The sequence below is a fragment of the Haemaphysalis longicornis genome, unplaced genomic scaffold (genome assembly GCF_048455015.1).
Source record: "Haemaphysalis longicornis isolate Haplotype H1 unplaced genomic scaffold, Haemaphysalis longicornis Haplotype H1 scaffold_3, whole genome shotgun sequence".
Lineage (NCBI taxonomy): Eukaryota > Metazoa > Arthropoda > Arachnida > Ixodida > Ixodidae > Haemaphysalis > Haemaphysalis longicornis.
The window spans coordinates 85,892,441-85,911,729 of NW_027526335.1; the positions used below are offsets into that span (position 1 = coordinate 85,892,441).

Consider the following 19,289-nt stretch of genomic DNA (forward strand, 5'->3'; position numbering starts at 1 on the left):
TCATCGTCGTCGTCGTCGTCATTACTATTATTATTATTATTATTATTATTATTATTATTATTATTATTATTATTATTATTATTATTATTATTATTATTATTATTATTATTATTATTATTATTATTAAATTTTGTGTTATTCTGTCTAACAAAATCGCCGGAAGTATTAAGCTGGTGCTTTGGTATAAGTAGTTTTCTCAAATTGGCTCTATCGGGGCCCGCATGATAGCCTGCATGACACAGTGCGTGATACACTGGCTTGGCTTCTGTCGAAAAATAAACGTGCTTCTATGTCTAATGCTCAATCAACTAGATATGCAGGATGACTTGGCTTTCCAGCAACTAACAACAGGGTGCTTTCACTAATACTTTGCATGATATTTTCCCCCGGCGCGCCGTTGATGAACTTCCCGCGGTACAAAACTAACACACCGACCATGTTGCTAACACTGCGCATGCATGTGGCTTTAATGCACTTTTGAATTCCGCTATATTCCATCTGCTAGCGTTTCCTAGGTATAATGATGTAGTACTGACTCAGCAGACCGTCTTCGTGTGTGCAACTCCAATCCATCACTAAGCGAGGGTCCCGTAGGAATTAGCAGTGTAACTAAAGGGTCGCTTCTAAAAAAAAAAAAAAAAAAAAAAAAAGTCGTGACCGTGCATTTCTGTCCTGTACGTAGCGGAGCAAGGTGGACCCGGTGCGCCGTGCCTTGACAAGCCCGAGTGTGAACCCGGAGAAAACGACTCCTACATCCACTTAATCGACCCGAGACAAGGAAAAAACTGAGGGCTGCACCGCGGGACACTGCCCATCACGCACAGCGTTCACCGGCTCGCCTGCAGCGGGATATTCGATACGCTTTTCTGCTCGACTACCTAAACGACACATTTCGGCCCCCGCCCTTCGGTTTCACCGACGAACGCATCGCTGTGACCAAAGTGAAGAGGGCGAGCGACGGACTATTTCACTCTCCGCTTCAGTTTAGATTCTTTACCGCTTCAGACGTCTCTGCTGGCCTTTTGTAAACCTCACGCGGAAACCAATCGCGCATCTTTTGTTGTACGAATGGTCTTCAATTAGAGAGAGAATAAACAGCTTTAATTTCGAGCTTAATGGCGCCGGATGGTGAGAGCGCCGGTGGGGGGCGTCCGCTAGTCCGGGCTGCCCTGGTCCTTGCTGGCTGCTCGTGCACTTTCTATCAGCATGCGATGGGTCGAGAGGTCCGAGCTGGACAGCTGGTCCAATGAGCGGCTATGGCAGACAGCGCACCCAGCCCCGGTATGATATAGGTAGCCCTCATTCCAGGGAAGCGCCTTCGTATATGGCACGAATATGGCAATGGCCGCCATTTCTGCAACACAGCAGGCCAAAAATACGGTGGGTTGCAAGCGGCATTGCCGATGTCACGGGAGTTCGCTATCCCAGGAAAAGCTTCTCTACTGTTGGCTTTGGCGTCTTCAGAAGCTATTCAGAGACGACGTGTTTCTTCCAAGATGGCGACCTCCAGAGTTTCTTGTGATGTGGAAAGTTGGTGGCCTGGTATGGCGCCCGTGGCTGGCGTGACTGTACCTTGTACCGGGCGCTGTACCAGGGCCAGTTGCCCTGTCTGCTATGACTTCGTTACCTGATGTAAAAATATCCCACGACGCACTTATCGCACAAACGAAAGGCATTGGACGACATTTGTACAGGCAAAATGACGTTACAGGCATTATATACGTGGCTCGTTTTATCCTACGTAAACGCTTAACCAAAGCGTCTGCATAGCGTCAGCTAATAACAGTTCGATTCCTTGGGTTGGTGAGGCATTACAGAACATTCGTCAGGCTCCTGTATGGTTATAATCTCCCTCAAACCTTTTGACGCCAGGCTTTAGCCAAACATAATCATGTTACTGAAACGACGCTGTTCCGGGCATGCATAAAAAAAATGTCCGAAAATTTAAGTTACTTTTTTACATAGAGCAAAGTACGAAAGCACCCTGCTGTTACGACACTGTTGGTTGTTGGGAAGAAAAATAAAGTGTGCTCACGAGCAAAACGTGTTTTTTTTTTATTTGTTACCTGTTTCTAATCTTTTTGTACACTTCTACAAAGTGCACCTTGTTCACTCACGGGCGGTGCGAGTCCGCATTGCTCCCGTAAGGCTAATAGTTTCCCGCTTTCTGATTTGAGTGGGCAAACATTTCCCATGCGGCTGTTTTGACGGCATTTAGGGCTGCTCAGTGAATGTATCTGCAGGAAAGCATGGTATAGAAGGCGCTATACAGAGCAGACTTGGAATGAGCCAAGCCCGCAACAGCACGGGTCGGTGATGACACGACACTTCGCGGTGACTACAGTCTCCCCTGTGGTATACTTGGAGACATTCTGTCCAAGAAGGAATAGTAAAAGTTCTCGAATAATAGTAAGTGGTATTAACAGTAAATTTTCTATTAACAGAGCCATCTTTGAAGACGTGCAAGCTCTCCTGGTAAGTACCGTGGAAGCTCTGTGAAGGAAGGTTCCGTTTCAAGAAAAGGCAATCGTACATTTTTACTGTTTTGGTGGTCCTTCGCTATTATGCACATCAAACTGAGCGTGGTATTTCCTGTCGCTTTCAGGCCTGAAATTCTAATTTCTAAGCTTCTGTGCGAGATAAGGTACCAATCCAGACCAGCAAAGACACGTGGTCGGCTAAGAGTTTTTGACAAAACCGGTTCAGGTGAGGCGAACCGGTAACCGCAGGGGTATCATTACCTCCCACAAAGCTGTTACCAGAATACTCTGATTTCGCAACAACCTACACGTTCGCCGACGTCATGTTCGGTACGCGCCACCCGATTGGGAGGGAGAAAGTGAAAATAGGATACAATGACGTAGTCGCACGAATGGCGTAGTCATACGGTACCGCATAAACGTATAGGAAGCTTCATATACATTGGCCACACTCCATCTATAAGTCTCCCAAGGAACTCAAAGGTGGCGCAAAACGAGGCAAGTTCCTTTTTCTTTTTTTCGAAACTCATCGCCTTCGCGAAAGCTTCAGCCACGCGTGACCCATTCGTCTTTTTTTCTCGCACGCGAGCGACCAACAACCACCTTCGTTAGAGACCAACTCGCGTCCGCCCTGTGTTGTCACGACTGCTTTCCGGCTCGGGCAGATTGCGAGACGGCGACGTCGCACCAGCCCGGCCGCTGCGTCCCCGAGCCGTCGTGTCCGGAAGGCCGTCGAGAGCGCTCCAGCGCGTGCCTCGGGGCCGGCCACATCTGCTGCCGCCGGGAATCCCGGCCCCAGAGGTCCGCAGAGGACAAGGACCGCATGCTGGCGGTGCTGCAGGAGAACAGGCAACGTACGACTATTCCGCATGCTGCTCGCGTTAAAGGGACTACGAAGACAAAACACAGCCTCGTTCAATCTGAAGGAACTAGCCATCGGTTACTGTTTCATTCCAGCCACGAAAAACGTCCCCCCCCCCCCCCAAAAAAAAAAAAAAGCTGCAAGAAATATTGAAAAACTTTCAAATTTCGCCCTAAAGTGACGTAATATAGGGGCGGAAGAGACGCAATATGGGCTAGCACTACAAAATTGACTCCGCGTTAACTCCGCGTCAGCATTCGAGTGACTCACAATCAAACGGAAGTAGTGGCTAGGTGGCAGGCCCTAATAGCACCAACAAGATTCAGTGACGTCATAGAAATCACCGGGACGTGGCTGGGAAGTCAGCACTGCTTAATTTGTTTGTTTTAACAGTAGAGCTGTTTAGGCCGACACAAATCCGTCCGGCGGAAACAGAAAACCCCCGCACGCACGTGATCGCGTGCCTCGCGGCGACCGCTTGGCGTCGTCCAGGGTTGCGCGTGGGCTAACGTCACATGAGGAGCTCCCGCCTTCGTCGTCGTCGTCGTCGTGTAGCGACCGGCGCGCCACGGGTCCGCCGCGCCGAAGACTAGGACGACGAATCTGTCAAGCCATCCCTTCTCAATCCACACGTGAAGACGGCAACCGGACCAGCTGAATAAGTGGAGGTCTACCGAGGCGAGGACGCTCTACAAAAGGATTTGCCCTGCGCGGCTGTGCAGTCGGAGGACGACGACACGAAAGGGATGACGATTGCTACTGTCACTGCATACATTAATGGTCTTTGCTTTCCAAAACGGCTTTGCACTGCTAGGGTTCGGCTGCTCCCTCTCTCCTGGGATCCGCTGTCAGCGTGGGCAGAAGCTAGGTCGACCCCCAGCTCTGCTGCTTCTCCAGTCTTTGCATCACTGGCGCAAGCTGCGCCAATTTCTTATAGCAATTATTTTGGGTGGTTAGCGGTAAAATTGGCATCGTTGTTACCGGGACAAATCAGACTTTTTAATTAATCAAAATTGTAATTTGTCTTCATTTGGTTTAGTAAAAAGACTGCTTTGTCCCGATATTAATGGTGCCAATTATATCGCCAACTTCACACAAATAATCCAGATATCAAACAAAACAGAAGAAGTGGTGACACACCAGCCACTGTCTGGCCGGGTGTTTATGACGCCACGAGACCTTTTTTGTGCATTTTTTGGGGGGCCACCGCCAAGAAACATGACTGCGCGATATCAGCGGTGTCCGTTCAGGTGCTAACGTGCAGTTGGCACACTGATAGCAGTGTTTCTAGTGTTCTTTCTATCGCGTCATTGCTGACGTCTGTAGCGCAAAGTCTTTCGTGGCTGGAATGGGGCTGAGTGAGTCACCAATGTTTGGTTCTTTGAAATTAAACAAGGTCGGATTTCGTCTTGGTGGCCCCTTGAACAGCCCTTTCTTACCCTACCTGCTGCCTTACACCGGAATTTCGGTGTCCGGCAAAGAACCCCCGCTGCTCTGTCAGAGTGAGTCTACGATGTAAGAAGGATCCACATCGTAAGTGGCAGTAGAGCGAACACCTTTAATAAAAAACCTTTCCGGCGTCTTCCTTGCTTCACTCCTCGTCATTTTCTTCAGGGGAAGAAAGAGAGGCGTCACTTGGAAGCTACCGTGGGACAGCATGTGGGAGTAGTGTCTCCTCTTTAACACTGCCTTCCTTAACAGAAAGTACAGTATAATGTAGCTCCTAATTAGATTATCTTCTACTATACCTTCTCGCTGAAAATCTTTTTAGATGCGACGCTCAGAGCATCTCTTGTCGGCGGCCCTGTCCTTCCTGCGTGCGTCCGTTGTTGTCCGCAGCCTTTCCACTCTCCCCCTCTCCTCTCCGATAGCGAACACTCTCTCGCGAGGGGCATTGGATTGGATTCGATTGGATTCGATTGGATTGGCTTGGCTTGGCTTGACTTGGATTAGATTGGATTGGGTTGGATTTGGATTGGAGTGGATTAAAGTGGATTGTGTTGCGTCACAGCCGCGGCAGACGCACTGGCGCCGGCGCATGCCCAGGTGAGAGCGAACACACTCTCTCAAATCTGCGGGTGTGCGGCCCAGCGCGCTCTCACTCCGGCGGTGGGTGGCGCTGCGCGTGGTGCTGCGCATGTGCAGTACTCTCTCTCTCCGCGGTCTCCTCTCCTTCGGCCGCGCTGCGCATGTAACCGGTGTGCCGCTCTCCGGCGGCCTTTCGGTAGACGGTTGCTCTCCGCTTGCGCTTGAACCCCCCTCAGCGTCGCATCACACCAGGGTTCCCGCGAGGGGAGGTGGGCGTAATTTTTTTTTCTTCACGTAAAATTATTAGAGTGGAATAAATTACCAAATGAAGAATAGCGTCTCTCCTGCCTGTATTCTCTGGGCACAACCTGCTTGGACAAAATCATGGACTGGGGTACGTATTAGATAAATAAAATATAAGTGAATATTCGAGGTGAAATAAAATTTCTAGATGGTTATAAAGACAGTATTATAACGAAATTATAGTACTGGCTGACCCTTAAAAGTTTCGACCCAGTTGTTCTGCCAACTTTGATCGGATAACTGGTCGATTCATCTAGCGTAACCATCGTTTCATATGCCAGATGACCGCGTGGCAATGAGGTGACCAAGAAACATGGCAAAATTATGTAATTGACACTATTTCTGTGTGTAGTTGGCCCTGTAGTTGTCGACATTGGTGGGACCCGAGTATTCGCTGGATCCCTGTGCCTGAAGCAGTGTATCGCACTAATGCAATGTCGAGAGAGAGAGAGAGAGAGAGAGAGAGAGAGAGAGAGAGAGAGAGAGAGAGAGAGAGAGAGAGAGAGAGAGAGAGAGAGAGAGAGAGAGAGACAACAATTTTTATTAGGAGCATTGGTCAGAAGGTCATGTGAACAATGCTCTTACGCAATTTCGATGCGTGCACGGTTGGACACTCCCTTAGAAATTGGAGACCTCGTCTTTTTTGTTACTACTGCAAGCTTGAGTGCTTTGTTAATGTAATCTCCGAGCATGCTGCCAAAGCTTCATTTTGCGATGCAACATGGGTTAGCACTCTGTGTACAGTCCCACGCAAAAATTTTAAGAGGACGTTCTTGATTCATTCGGCTCACTTTAGTTTCACTGATTAACTGCAGTGATTAAAATAATTACAGTACGTATTAATCGAGATGTTCACCAGTCAATCACCCAGCCCTATTTTAAGCAAATCTCGCCTGTCAGCGATTACTTCGTGGTTTCCTATTTGTACCTATAGAGCCATTCAGATCCCCTTTCCTTTTACTCCCTTGTTTTTTGTAAACTTTAGAGTGTCAGTAAAAAAAAAAGTGCAGCAATCTTTAATTCATCGGTATAAGAGGTGTCAGCGGAGCATATTAGTGATGGCAAAAGTATACGTTCCTTTTCCTTTCACATTTTAATCACAAGTCGCAGGCGAATCATGTACCATCCATTTTTACAGTACAGATGAACCTTAACTAAACAGCGTCACCAGGACCTGCTTATTAGTTCATTGAATCGTGGACTTCGCAAAATTAAGAAATCATTGAGCCTATGGAGAACCTCGTGGAGAGATTACGAATTCGTTCGTTATTTTGGGAAATCCGTAAAATCGAGGTTTTGTAAAATCGAGGTTCAACTTGAAGTCACTACCCATGTTTTTGTCTCAAAGCTTATCCTTGACCGAATGCTCTTTTATTGGGCGTCCCGCAGTGTGCGGAAGGAATCCCCCAAGTAAGGACAGCAAGGACAAGCCGAGGTTTCCAGTACACTATGTACTAGGAGGCAGGAGCGTCCGCAAGCATGGAGACTATCCATTCGTGGTGAGTTATATGACATATACCTCAGCGGTTCTCCCGTGTGACTCCATGACAGTTGAAAGATGGTAGATGCAACATTGTAGCTTTGATCTTTGGTCCAAGTTGCGAAAACACCCTGCTTATACCGTCTTTTAGATACAGCGCAAAACAACATAAAGAAAGAGAAGAAAAAAAATTGGGCCCATCTCTCCGCGAGGGGGACTCGAGTAAATGCGTCGCATAGGGGGTGGGTGTATTGCGTTAACGTTTAGTGTTTGGGGAGTTGGTGGTAGTGAATGCGTTGTATCAGCAGCTTCTTGACGTAGTTTGAATGAGTCAAGGATATAAGGCGCGTTCGTAGCCTCCAATTCTGTGTCGGCTTTGTGGCGCAGTGGGTAGAGCACCATGTACATTGCGTTCCGCCCGCAGGGTCAAGGGATCGAAACCAGGCGCCGGATAGTATTTTTTTTTATATAGTGTAGGGGAAGGGGTGCGGACTACGACTACGGACGTCAACGCGGGTGACGTCGTCAGTTACTGAAATGCTCTGCATTTAAAACAAAAACCCTGGACACGGTCAGTGCTCAAGGCATACCGAAAACCACTACACAGCTTTCATTTAAGTTTTAATAAAGACGTTCACCTCCCCCATCTTTCTCTATCATCTTCGTCACCCCTCCACTGTGTTGGTGTTGTCTTGTGCTGTGCTATATATCCCAGACGAGCATTTTCCAACTTAAAGGGACAGACAACCGATTTCTGTCGCGTATATGTTCTCTAGCTCATATGAAAGCCAGCGTTTTATATAGCCCAGTAACCACAAGCAATTTCTAAACAAACTGGGGGAAATAATTTTAATTTGGCAGCAAACTTCCTGAAATCGGAAGGGTGGCGGTTCGTAGTGCCGAAACTTGACACTACAATCCCTGCAGGTCACGTGACAGTCCCTGTCACGTGACCTGCAAACCTAACAGCTACGGTGACTGCTGAAACGTTTATTTACGTATTGAAAACCTTTTACACAAGTATTTGTACAAGGTTAAATAGTATATGTATTTCTAAACATTACTTTGAAAATTCTAAAGACACGCCGCCCGCCGCCGCTGGGTTGCTCTCAGTGTGGCTAACTGAGCCACCGTGCCCAGAATCAACGGCAGCGTTCAGTGAACAGACCCAGCGAAGAAGCTTTGACGATTCTGTCCAAGTCAGCGGCGTTTGTTCTGCCAAAATATTTGATTCCAGTTTCCAAATACGCCAACGGCAGCAAAAAAAAAAAAAAAACAAACATCGCGCCCGGGGAGAATCGAACTTCCCGCGCCTCCACAACGTGAAGCCAGATTCTACCTATCGTCTATCCCAACAGATGGCGCATTCGTGCAAAATAGACCGTTGCATTAAAAACACACATAAAGGAACAGGAAAGCCTGTGATTCAAACTTTTTTAGCTGGGAACAAGTTTTTAAATATCGTTTTTTATTTCGCATACAGACAAAAGTATGTTCGAGCTACTCTATGTCATGGTTGCCAGCATTAGTTTTTTGGAGGGACACATACGGCTCGTAGATCAAAAAATTCGATTTAAAAAGTTCTAGAGCGTTATCAGCAAAGCCGTTTCTCGTCAAGGTGCTTTAAGTGATGCCCTTTCATTTGGGATAGAGAATATATACTCGACAAAAATCGGTTGTCTGTCCCTTTAAGCAACTGTCCGCATTTCTGACACTGCATGTTTTCGTGCAGAGAACGAGGCATTATAAACAATTTCAAACTTCTCTAATATAAACTTCGCGTCACTCCCTTCTGTGTCGAATAACAAAAAAAAAATAACAGCGTAGAAACTTCCGTATAATACAAGTTTCCCTACTCCGAAATGTGTTATCTGCATTGTTTTTTTTTCTCTTTATATATTTTTTTACCTGAGCGCACCTCCTAATTGGAGAATCCACCATTAGTGAGACGCACGAACTGTGTTGCTGCTCAGGTTGCAATATTTCGAGACAAGATCAAGGTGGACAACTTCTGGTGCGGTGGAGCGCTGATCACCAAGCGGGTCATCCTCTCTGCAGCACACTGCTTTTACAAGGCGTGAGTACACAATACGCTACATATTCGCTATACAGTGCGCAGTGTAACGCGTGTTAGATGGACTTCAAGGCGCAATTTGTCCATTTGAATCGACGCCGCTTCAACAGCGACGGTGTATGGCTATGTGCTGCAGGGTGATTAATTTCGACGAGCAGCTGCCAAACGCTCGTCTTTACTCGCTCGACCCCGATTTCCAGCGCCACCCACCTACCAACCACGCTCGGAGGTCACCTTACTTTGTCGCCTGTGGCTAGGGGTTGCCTTCACCAGTGCTTACTCCCTCACAATTGGCAGCCCTGCTTGTGATGTGTGCGCCACCGAAGAGACCACTGAACACCTTCTGTGTTATTGTGAGAGATTCACAACGCTGAGGCAACAGCTCTCCACCACACTTCGCCGACTCGACGACCATCTCTTTAACAGCAAAGACTATTTTGGGTCTAAAGGTGTTGTCCGTCACAGGCCGAAAAGGCTGCAAACCCTTACTTCGCTGTTTGAAGGACACGGGCCTATCTGAACGATTGTAGGGACATTACTACATTGTAGCGTCCTTAGTTCTCCAATTTTGTCAGTGTACCGCCTTAGATTTGCGCATTTTCTTGTTTTGTGTGCGTGCTTTGTACTGCCTTTGTAGTTACCATGGCCACGTCTCGTGCTTTTTTAATTTTCTTCCTATTCTTCTTTTATCATGCACTGGGGTCCTTTCTTTCCATTTCAATTCCCCCATCCCCATCCACATGAGTATGGTAGCCAACCGGACAGTACCCTGATTAACCTCCCTGCCTTTCCTGTACTGTTCCTTCCTTCCTTTCTTCCTTCATGCAGAAAAGGCCAGCTCACGACGCTTTGCTGTTGTGTTCTCGCTAAGCTTATTTAATAGCCTCAAGACTTGGTAGACATTACGGGAGTCCGATCTATATCCAGGAAACTAGGTTGGCCTCCCGCATATGGTCCAGCAAAGAACGGTAGTCAGCACCATGGAGCCACCGATGGCAATGCGTGTCTTGCCGAAAAATTTAGGCCTGCTGCCATCAGACATTTCCTTCGAATGTCCTTAGTTCCAGGGCATGTCCATAATAGGTCGTGAAGGTCTGCCGGAACCGTTTCATCAGAGCGGGTTGGTCATTTCACGTGCCCTCGGTAGTCCCCTTTCCATCCACTCGTGCGGGCAGGAGTAAGAGCCACGTCCAGCCGGATCCTTCGTAATACAATCTCCTCCATCCTGGTAAGGTTGAGGGGGAGGAGAACCGAACATGGAGGTATGAGCATGCGTTCGGCGTCGAAGATCCTCCTTTGCAGCCATTCGTGTGGCCCATGGGTCACTTGGTAGATGGGCGGGGGATGATGAGGCCGGGCAGTTGTGTGACAGGAACTTCAGCCCGTTCATTTCCTACAATACTGATGTGACCAGGAACTCATGACACAATCACCTTTGATGGCATTTTGCTGTGGAGCTGGTGGATTCGTTGGCAGATGATGGGAGTCTGCGCAACCAGTTTCAGATAATTGATCACCTGCGTAGAGTCGGTACGAGGATTGATGGTTGTCAAGGCTTGATTGGAGGCAGCTGCACACAGTAGGGAGTCGTGTATATAGCCTGAAATTCCAGCAGGATTGGGGTGCATGTGGCAGAGGCGTAGGAAATGCGGCCTTAGATTCTGGGATGGGTGGGGCTGGTCCACGCTGTCACTCAACGTTTTCCTGTGCATGAAGTATCGGTGGATAAGATGCATTGATCGTCTGGTCCTGGGTTATTTGGGAGGGGAGAGAGTTGTATTTTACCCTCCTCGGTCCGCCTTTTCTGCAGACGCTTTCACTCTTGTGCAGAGCATTTGTAGCCCACCCAGAACTTTCACGCAATGTTGTGTGAATAGAGGGCGACTGCGAACCTATAGCTGAGCTTCAGTCTTCATCGGGCTGGCAACTAAGGCGCAAAGCAATTTTCGCTATTTCACCCGTGGTCCACAATCGATGCAGGTGCTTGGGCTCGAACCCCTGCATTGAAGAAGCTGATTACTATGAATGTTTGAAATTAGAGAGATAAAGACAAACCCCGTTATTTCAGGCAAGGAGGGCCTTTTGGGGTGGGAAAGATGAAGTGGGCTGTAGAATCGGGAGGGTCTTGGCCCCGTCGTGAGTCCTCTGGGAAGAGGAAAAGTGTTCTTGGTGTCGCGTTAAAAAATCCCAGGCCATCTCCACTAACATAAAACCTGGGGAGGGGCGAAGCATGCAGTGTTTAAGAGCATTATTGGTGCCTTGGCGTTTTTGCCCACGGAGATGTAACCGTTGGGGGGTAGAGGTATACAAATTTGCTGTAAAAGCCTCCCGTCTTTGGAGCACAAAGCGTTCTGGCGCGAGGCGTAAACGAGTGTCCCGGTGTTTCAGTACCGTGACTACATGAGACTGATTACGACGACGACGTGCGACGCCGACAGCCAGAGCTCCTAAGGGGCTTCGCCCCTAAAAGGGAGAAGCAGACCCGTGGCCGTTGTAAATTACACGTGTGAAACCACTTCCGAGTCCTTCACTGCGATTAGGTAAAGCGTGGGGCGTCCAAGGAGTGAGGGTTAATGGGTATCTAAAGAACACCGGGGGGGGGGGGGGGGTGAGAAATTTTTATGGCGAGTCAAAGTGGCGCAAAACCAAACGAGGTGGTGCTGATCAGCTTTGGTTGAGCGGTGGCGCTGCGGCCGGATGTCTGAACAGTCCTAGTACTTTAGGAACAAGATATGCCGTCTATAATTGAAATGATCCGGAAACTTGCTTTTAATATGATTGGGGCGTATACCTCGGTCATTGCCTGGAGGCCGCAATATCAAGATGGCGCCAGTAGGCCAGTTTCCGCTTGTCTGGCCAGCCCTCGTCACTGGATGCCTATCAGAACAGGCTTTCGATAGGATAGGCCAAAAAACGGGATAGCAAGGCTTAACTCCGAAAGAGGGTGTGACGGTGATAGCGGTGCGTACGCGCGCGTGCAACGCTGCAGGAACAACACGGAGTTCTTCGTGCGCATCGGCAGCCTGGAGATATCCAAGAGCCGCGTGCGAGGCAAGGCGTCGTCCTCGCAGGCAGTGGAGCGCAAGGTGAAAATGGTCCACCTGCATCCGTCGTACAATGGCAAGCGCCAGAACGCCGACCTGGCACTGCTGCTTCTGCACAAGGATGCCGACGTGAGCGAGCAGCAGCTGCCGGCCGCCTGCCTGCCCGAAGAGGCCGCGGCGCCGGACATCGACCGCGGGGTCATCCTCGGATGGGGTCACAACGGCTTCGGTACGTCCGCACGCTTTATAGAGGCGAAAAGCGGAAACGCCCGTGTGTCAAGATTTCGGTGCCCGTTAAATATACTCAGGTGGTTGGAATTAATACTGAGCCCTACACTAAGGTGTGCCTCATAGCTCACGGGCTATGGGGCACGCCTTAGTGGAGGGCCCTATAAATTTCAAACACTTGAAGGCTATGGGGCACGCCTTAGTGGAGGGCCCGTGTAAATGTCAACCCCCTAAGGGATATGAGGCGCGCCTTAGTGGAAAGCCCCGTATAAATTTCGATCCCCTTAGGGCTATGGAGAACACGTTAGTGTAGAACCCCGTATAAATTTCAACCACCTGAGGGCTATGGGGCACGCCTTAGTGGAGGGCCGTACTTCAATGCACATCATACGGCATGGGGATACTCAACAAATTCAGCTCGTGGAACAAAGTTAGTTGAATTTACTGAAATCCTAAATCTTTAGCTAATCAATGATACAATATACCAAACCCGCATCGGTCTACATCCATCTCAAAAGGATACCACACCAGACCTTACGTGGGCCTCGCCAGGTCTTACAAATTCATGGGTACCCTGCTCTAAAACGTGGGGCAGTGATCACTTCCCTATTATCATCACATTTCGCGGCAAACGAATCCGGGACGGGCAGAACAAGAAACAGTGCACCCACCTTAATTGGTCTTCCTTCCGAGATCAACTGCTTCAATACGATCCCCCTACATCACTTGCAGCAGTGGCTGCAATTATATGGAAATCCTCTGCTGCTGCATTGGAAACTATTACATGCGATGAAGATTCCCCTGCCTTTGACAATCACCTCGCCAACCTTTGGAAACGAATGCAGTACCTCACCCAGCTCTACCGCTCTACTGGAAAAAGGCACAACATACTCCGACGTATCCGACATCAGTACAAGGTCATTAACCAATACCAAAAAGTACTATCAAGCGACAACTGGGTAAATCTGTGTCACAACCTCGGGAAAACACCAGGTTATGTTTCTTTATGGAAACTTTACCGCAGCCTTGGAGACAAAAAACGCAGTAAGACTCCAATAATTAGCACTATCATGCTGAACAGCACGAATACCGTGGATACCGAAGAGTTGCTGCTCAAAAGCTTCTTTCCACACGTATCACTAACTCTCCCACCCCCTCTACCCGAATTCCCGATCCCGGAACCGTGCTCCGACCTTGAAAGCCCCTTCACAATCGCTCAACTTTCTACAGCTATTCGCCAAGGTAGACCGAAGTCTGCCCCAGGACACGACGGCATACAATGGACCCACCTCCGCAACCTTCCAGAACCAGCACGATATAAACTCTTGGAACAAATCAACGATTCCTGGGAAACCGGGCAGGTACCTCTACATCTGAAGCTATCCCTCATCTATCTCATACCGAAACCTAACAAAAAACAAACCTCTCCTAACGATTTTTCCCATCTTCGGCCAATTTCCCTCACACCTGTCCTATGCAAACTCATCGAACGACTCATTAACAATCGAATAGTGCACTACCTCGAGTATGTCGAACCATACCTTCACCCAGCGCAAACTGGTTTCCGCCCGAATCTCGGCACTACCGACAGCCTATGGCTGCTGCGACGCGTCATTAATCGCTCAAGCTGTTCGAGACTCCCGGACTATGTACTCGCACTGGACCTCCGAAAGGCCTTTGACTGTGTCAGTCACAGAGCCATCCTCGATGAACTTGCTAAGGCCTTTCCTAGCCAACGAGCACAGACATGGGTCCGAAACTTCCCAGAAGCCCACCCCATCAAGCTTCAAGGAACATTTCCAGGTTGGACCCCTCGTACCTTCTACCTCGACAGAGGAGTTCCTCAAGGCTCGATCCTCAGTCCCACACTCTTTAATCTAGCCATGACTAGGATCGCCCGGAACCTTCAAAGAGACACTAGTGCGAGATTTACTATTTATGCGGACGATATCACAATATGGACCGAGTCAAGGGACTACCCGAATGAACGAACTATGATTACGGCCCTGCAAAATGCAGTAAAAAGCATTGAATCTACCCTACCGGATCGCGGGCTTTCCTTAGCTCCTAATAAAACCGAATTTCTGTCAGTTTTTGGCCGCAACCCAGCTCCTGACTTTAGTCCGCCTTGCATCATCGTTGCGTTGGCACCACACCTATCCCCGCCAAACTCGACCACATTCGCCTACTAGGCATCCCCGTCGGTTACAAAAGTAGCCCGACTATATGGCTGAACCAATTAAAACAGAAATGGAATTCGACTCAACATGCCATACGAAGACTATCTATAAGCATGGAGGAGCAAAGCAAAAAGCAGTGCAGACACTTGCCCGCGCCGTTGCAGTCGGTATTCTTACATATGGAGCCCAATCTTACACATTGAATTGTACCCAACGACGCGCTCTTAATGTCCTTCACAATGCGACTCTTCGTACAATCACTGGCTTACCACGCCATAAAAAAATCTCTAACCTCCAATCTGCGGCTGCCCTTCCACCAATTGAAAAAATTATTCAAGAGCAAACCGACCAATACAACTTCAAGCGTAAACTTACCCATCAAGGTGCTATACTCACGGCCTGGGATAAGCAAGATCACATCCCCTTACCTGACTTCCCGATACCTATTCCTCCGTGGCAACGACCTCTCCTGACCGAACCAACAACAACTCACCCCATCACCCGCACAACGGCCATTCCTAGACAAAAACGTTGTCAGAGGCTATTCAGCACAAAACAACCCGACGAAATCGACATTTATACTGATGCCAGCCTGACACCACCAAATGTTGGAACTGCCTGGGTTTCCCCAGATGACCGAACCATTATAGGAACCCGACACTCAAAAATTCCTGTAACACCCACGGAAGCAGAACTACTTGCCATTACCCATGCTCTTGACTACTTGATGTACGGCCACCATCAACCTATACCAACGAAGATCAGAATATTAACCGATTGCTACGAAGCATTTCAAGAACTTCGACGACCATTTTCAACGCACCCTTCCGTAAACCAAATTATCCGGCAATCAATGACCCTACAACTGTATGGCATTCAAGTCCGTATAGACTGGACTCCTGGCCATGATTTGGCGGCACTGGGGAATCAGGCAGCCCACGAAGCTGCGCAGGAGGCTTGCTCTTTCCTATCCTCCGCTGACCTCGCCGTCGCCCAGCCTTCAGACCTTCCTGAATGCTTGGACACGACCGAAAATATCAGCGTACCCCCCGCCATTTGCATACACCGGTACAAACACGAAAAGAAACTCCGCCTCAAGCAACTTACGCCGAAGGATCACGTTTCCAACAGGCCTTCCCTTACAAGAACCCAAGAAATATTTATTAACAAATTCTATACAGATGCATCATTTTCACCGGAAACAATTCGCAAATGGTACTACCCCCACATCAACCCAAAATGTCCATACTGTCAGCAAGCCGTCACGGCTGATTTGCACCACCTAGTCTGGATATGCCCCAAATTCTCTCGATACCGGAATTTCACTTCCCCAAACCCAGATCCCTCAACCCGTATCGATCCCCTCACATTAGATGAACACACCCTTAACCTTATAATACGGTTCGCCACTAAGAGCGGTCTAGCGCGAGTTATATAGCGATGGCCTACACCAGTGAATGGACCATTCAATGCTGAAAAATTGTCCTGTGGAAAACTGATGCCGCCTCCCGAAGACCACGAACTCATACGAGCCCCCTTCAACCATAAATCCTCCCCTCCCAACTCCCCTCCAAGGCCTCCGGCCTTCCCTTTTTGAATAAAAGATTTAACAACAACATAAATTTCAACCACTTGAAGGCTATGGGGCACGCCTTAGTGGAGGGCCCGTATAAATGTCAACCACCTAAGGGCTATGAGGTGCGCCTTAGTGAAGGGCCCCGTATAAATTTGGACCACCTGAGGGCTATGGAGCACGCCTTAGTGGAGGGCCCCGTATAAATTTCAACCACCTGAGGGCTATGGGGCACGCCTTAGTAGAGGGCTCCGTATAAATTTCAACCATATGAGGGCTATGGAGCACGCCTTAGTGTAGGACCCCGTATAAATTTCAACCACCTGAGGGCTATGGGGCACGCCTTAGTGGAGGGCCCGTGTAAATGTCAACCCCCTAAGGGATATGAGGCGCGCCTTAGTGGAAGGCCCCGTATAAATTTTGATCCCCTTAGGGCTATGGGGAACGCGTTAGTGGAGGACCCCATATAAATTTCAACCACCTGAGGGCTATGGGGCACGCCTTAGTGGAGGGCTCCGTATAAATTTCAACCATCTGAGGGCTATGGAGCACGCCTTAGTGTAGGACCCCGGACCCCGTATAAATTTCAACCACCTGAGGGCTATGGGGCACGCCTTAGTGGAGGGCCCGTGTAAATGTCAACCACCTAAGGGCTATGGGGACCGCGTTAGTGGAGGGCCCCGTATAAATTTCGATCCCTTTAGGGCTATGGGGACCGCGTTAGTGGAGGACCCCATATAAATTTCAACCACCTGAGGGCTATGGGGCACGCCTTAGTAGAGGGCTCCGTATAAATTTCAACCATATGAGGGCTATGGAGCACGCCTTAGTGTAGGACCCCGTATAAATTTCAACCACCTGAGGGCTATGGGGCACGCCTTAGTGGAGGGCCCGTGTAAATGTCAACCCCCTAAGGGATATGAGGCGCGCCTTAGTGGAAGGCCCCGTATAAATTTCGATCCCCTTAGGGCTATGGGGAACGCGTTAGTGGAGGACCCCATATAAATTTCAACCACCTGAGGGCTATGGGGCACGCCTTAGTGGAGGGCTCCGTATAAATTTCAACCATCTGAGGGCTATGGAGCACGCCTTAGTGTAGGACCCCGGACCCCGTATAAATTTCAACCACCTGAGGGCTATGGGGCACGCCTTAGTGGAGGGCCCGTGTAAATGTCAACCACCTAAGGGCTATGGGGACCGCGTTAGTGGAGGGCCCCGTATAAATTTCGATCCCTTTAGGGCTATGGGGACCGCGTTAGTGGAGGACCCCATATAAATTTCAACCCCCTGAGGGCTATGAGGCGCGCCTTTGTGGAGGGTTCCGTATTAATTTGAACCACCTGAGGGTGTAGCTTCGGCGCGTTAAATCCCAATTATTCAGTCAACATTCGCACGCTGCAATAAAAACATTTTTCTTCAGTAAAGCGCGGCAATAGCGCGCGCACACAGGCCGTGCTTGCAAATAAAGGGGATATCATTAGCGAAGCAGATGTGTCGCTCGGCAATTTTCTTGGTTTTTTTTAACTGGCGGGCGGTAGCCGCAATCTTGGACAATCTCCCTAATAGGCAAAATATGAGTACACGCACCGAGTGAAAACGAGCCCACGGTCGTATGTTTAAACATAATATACAGTAGCCGACCGTTTTTAAGGACTCCAAAAATTCGAGCTCTCTGGATATCTCGGACTTTCCCGAGGTTTTCGTTCCCCTCCAGGTCTGAAAAATCGGTCGGCTACTGTAGTACGTTTGAATTGGCACACACAGCAAAAATATATCAGAAAGAAGCATTAAACTTCTTGGTTGCCTTCCCATACATGCATACACGCGCCACCTTCGTCAGAACACGGTATACGGTCTGATCGCAGCTCGGCCCAGCGAATACACGGAGGCTTTTATGAACTCCCCCGCAACGAGAGAATGTGTAAAAAAAGCTACTTTTCTTTACAGCAAAGCTGTTATTGCTGGCCGTAATGTGTGCGGTGTGCAGCGTCATCAAAAAACTCCGAGTCATAGTTATATCCCCCGTTTACCGGCACTTGAGCACGTGTTTTACGAGGAGCGAGGATAACGTGCCTGATGTCCAGGCTTGGGCGTGGCGATCGCAAAAATACCAAAAATACAGCTCACGTGCGTCCGCGTCTCAAGTGGGCAGCACAAGACAGCTCGCGCTACAGACGCGAAGTTCGCGAAGCCGGTTGCCGCCAATTCTGGCGCGTGCTGATGCGATCCACTTTGGGATAAATGTGACAGCCTGCGGACAAAACGATCCGGGCCCACCAGACATGCATGAGGAAGACAACCACAGTAAAAAGCGACGACGGAACATGTAAATAAACAATTTCAAACCTAATGCTTACAAGAAAAAAATCCTCCAGCTTCGATGTGGTTCAAGCCTTGCGTGACTTATTGCAAGGTTAGCTATATTTTTTTTTAATATGATAATCTTTCTTGTGCAAACTAGACGCGAAAATTTTGGTCTGGCTGTCTGCATCTTGAATCAACCGCCCTATTGTCGCAGCGATAGAAAGGGAGCGCTGCGCGATCTCGGCCCCACGTTTTCGCCAATGTTATAACGCCATAAGTTCGCCTTAGTCGCATTTCAAGAGAACTATAACAGCAATCTTCCCTTTCAAGAACGTGAAGACACTCATATTGGGACTTCGAGATTTTACGTTAGTGCAAAACTCAGAGAACAAATCTAACTCCACCCTTGTACATAGTACTTAAACCTATTACATAAACAACGATATAACAATGTAATTATTAACGGCACCTTAAGCACATGCAATCAGCCTAAAATAATTTAATTTTTTTTTAATTTTTACTTGTGCAATGAACACCTCTGCTGGACCTAATCATTCTCCTTACCCCATGTCCTAATCCAATTAATCCCCGCAAAAACAAATTCAACACCTATAATTCTCGCAACGGAGCTTACCGCATTTGCCATGCCATCAAAAATGCGATTTTTCAACCCGATAATGCTATTTAAAGCTACCGGAAATTGCATATGCCTCCATTGTAATCCTCGTGTGAG

At 48.6% G+C, this 19,289-nt stretch overlaps 1 protein-coding gene across 1 annotated transcript in view; it reads left to right on the forward strand.

Moving 5' to 3' along the window:
• Nucleotides 1-19,289, forward strand: part of LOC144175306 (uncharacterized) — a 42,800-nt gene that overhangs the window by 17,250 nt on the left and 6,261 nt on the right. The window contains exons 9-13 of the mRNA XM_077704388.1: nt 683-784; nt 2,954-3,334; nt 7,063-7,172; nt 9,127-9,230; nt 12,217-12,500. Of these exons, the coding sequence (XP_077560514.1) occupies nt 683-784; nt 2,954-3,334; nt 7,063-7,172; nt 9,127-9,230; nt 12,217-12,500 (981 nt within the window). The remainder of the gene's footprint in view (nt 1-682; nt 785-2,953; nt 3,335-7,062; nt 7,173-9,126; nt 9,231-12,216; nt 12,501-19,289) is intronic.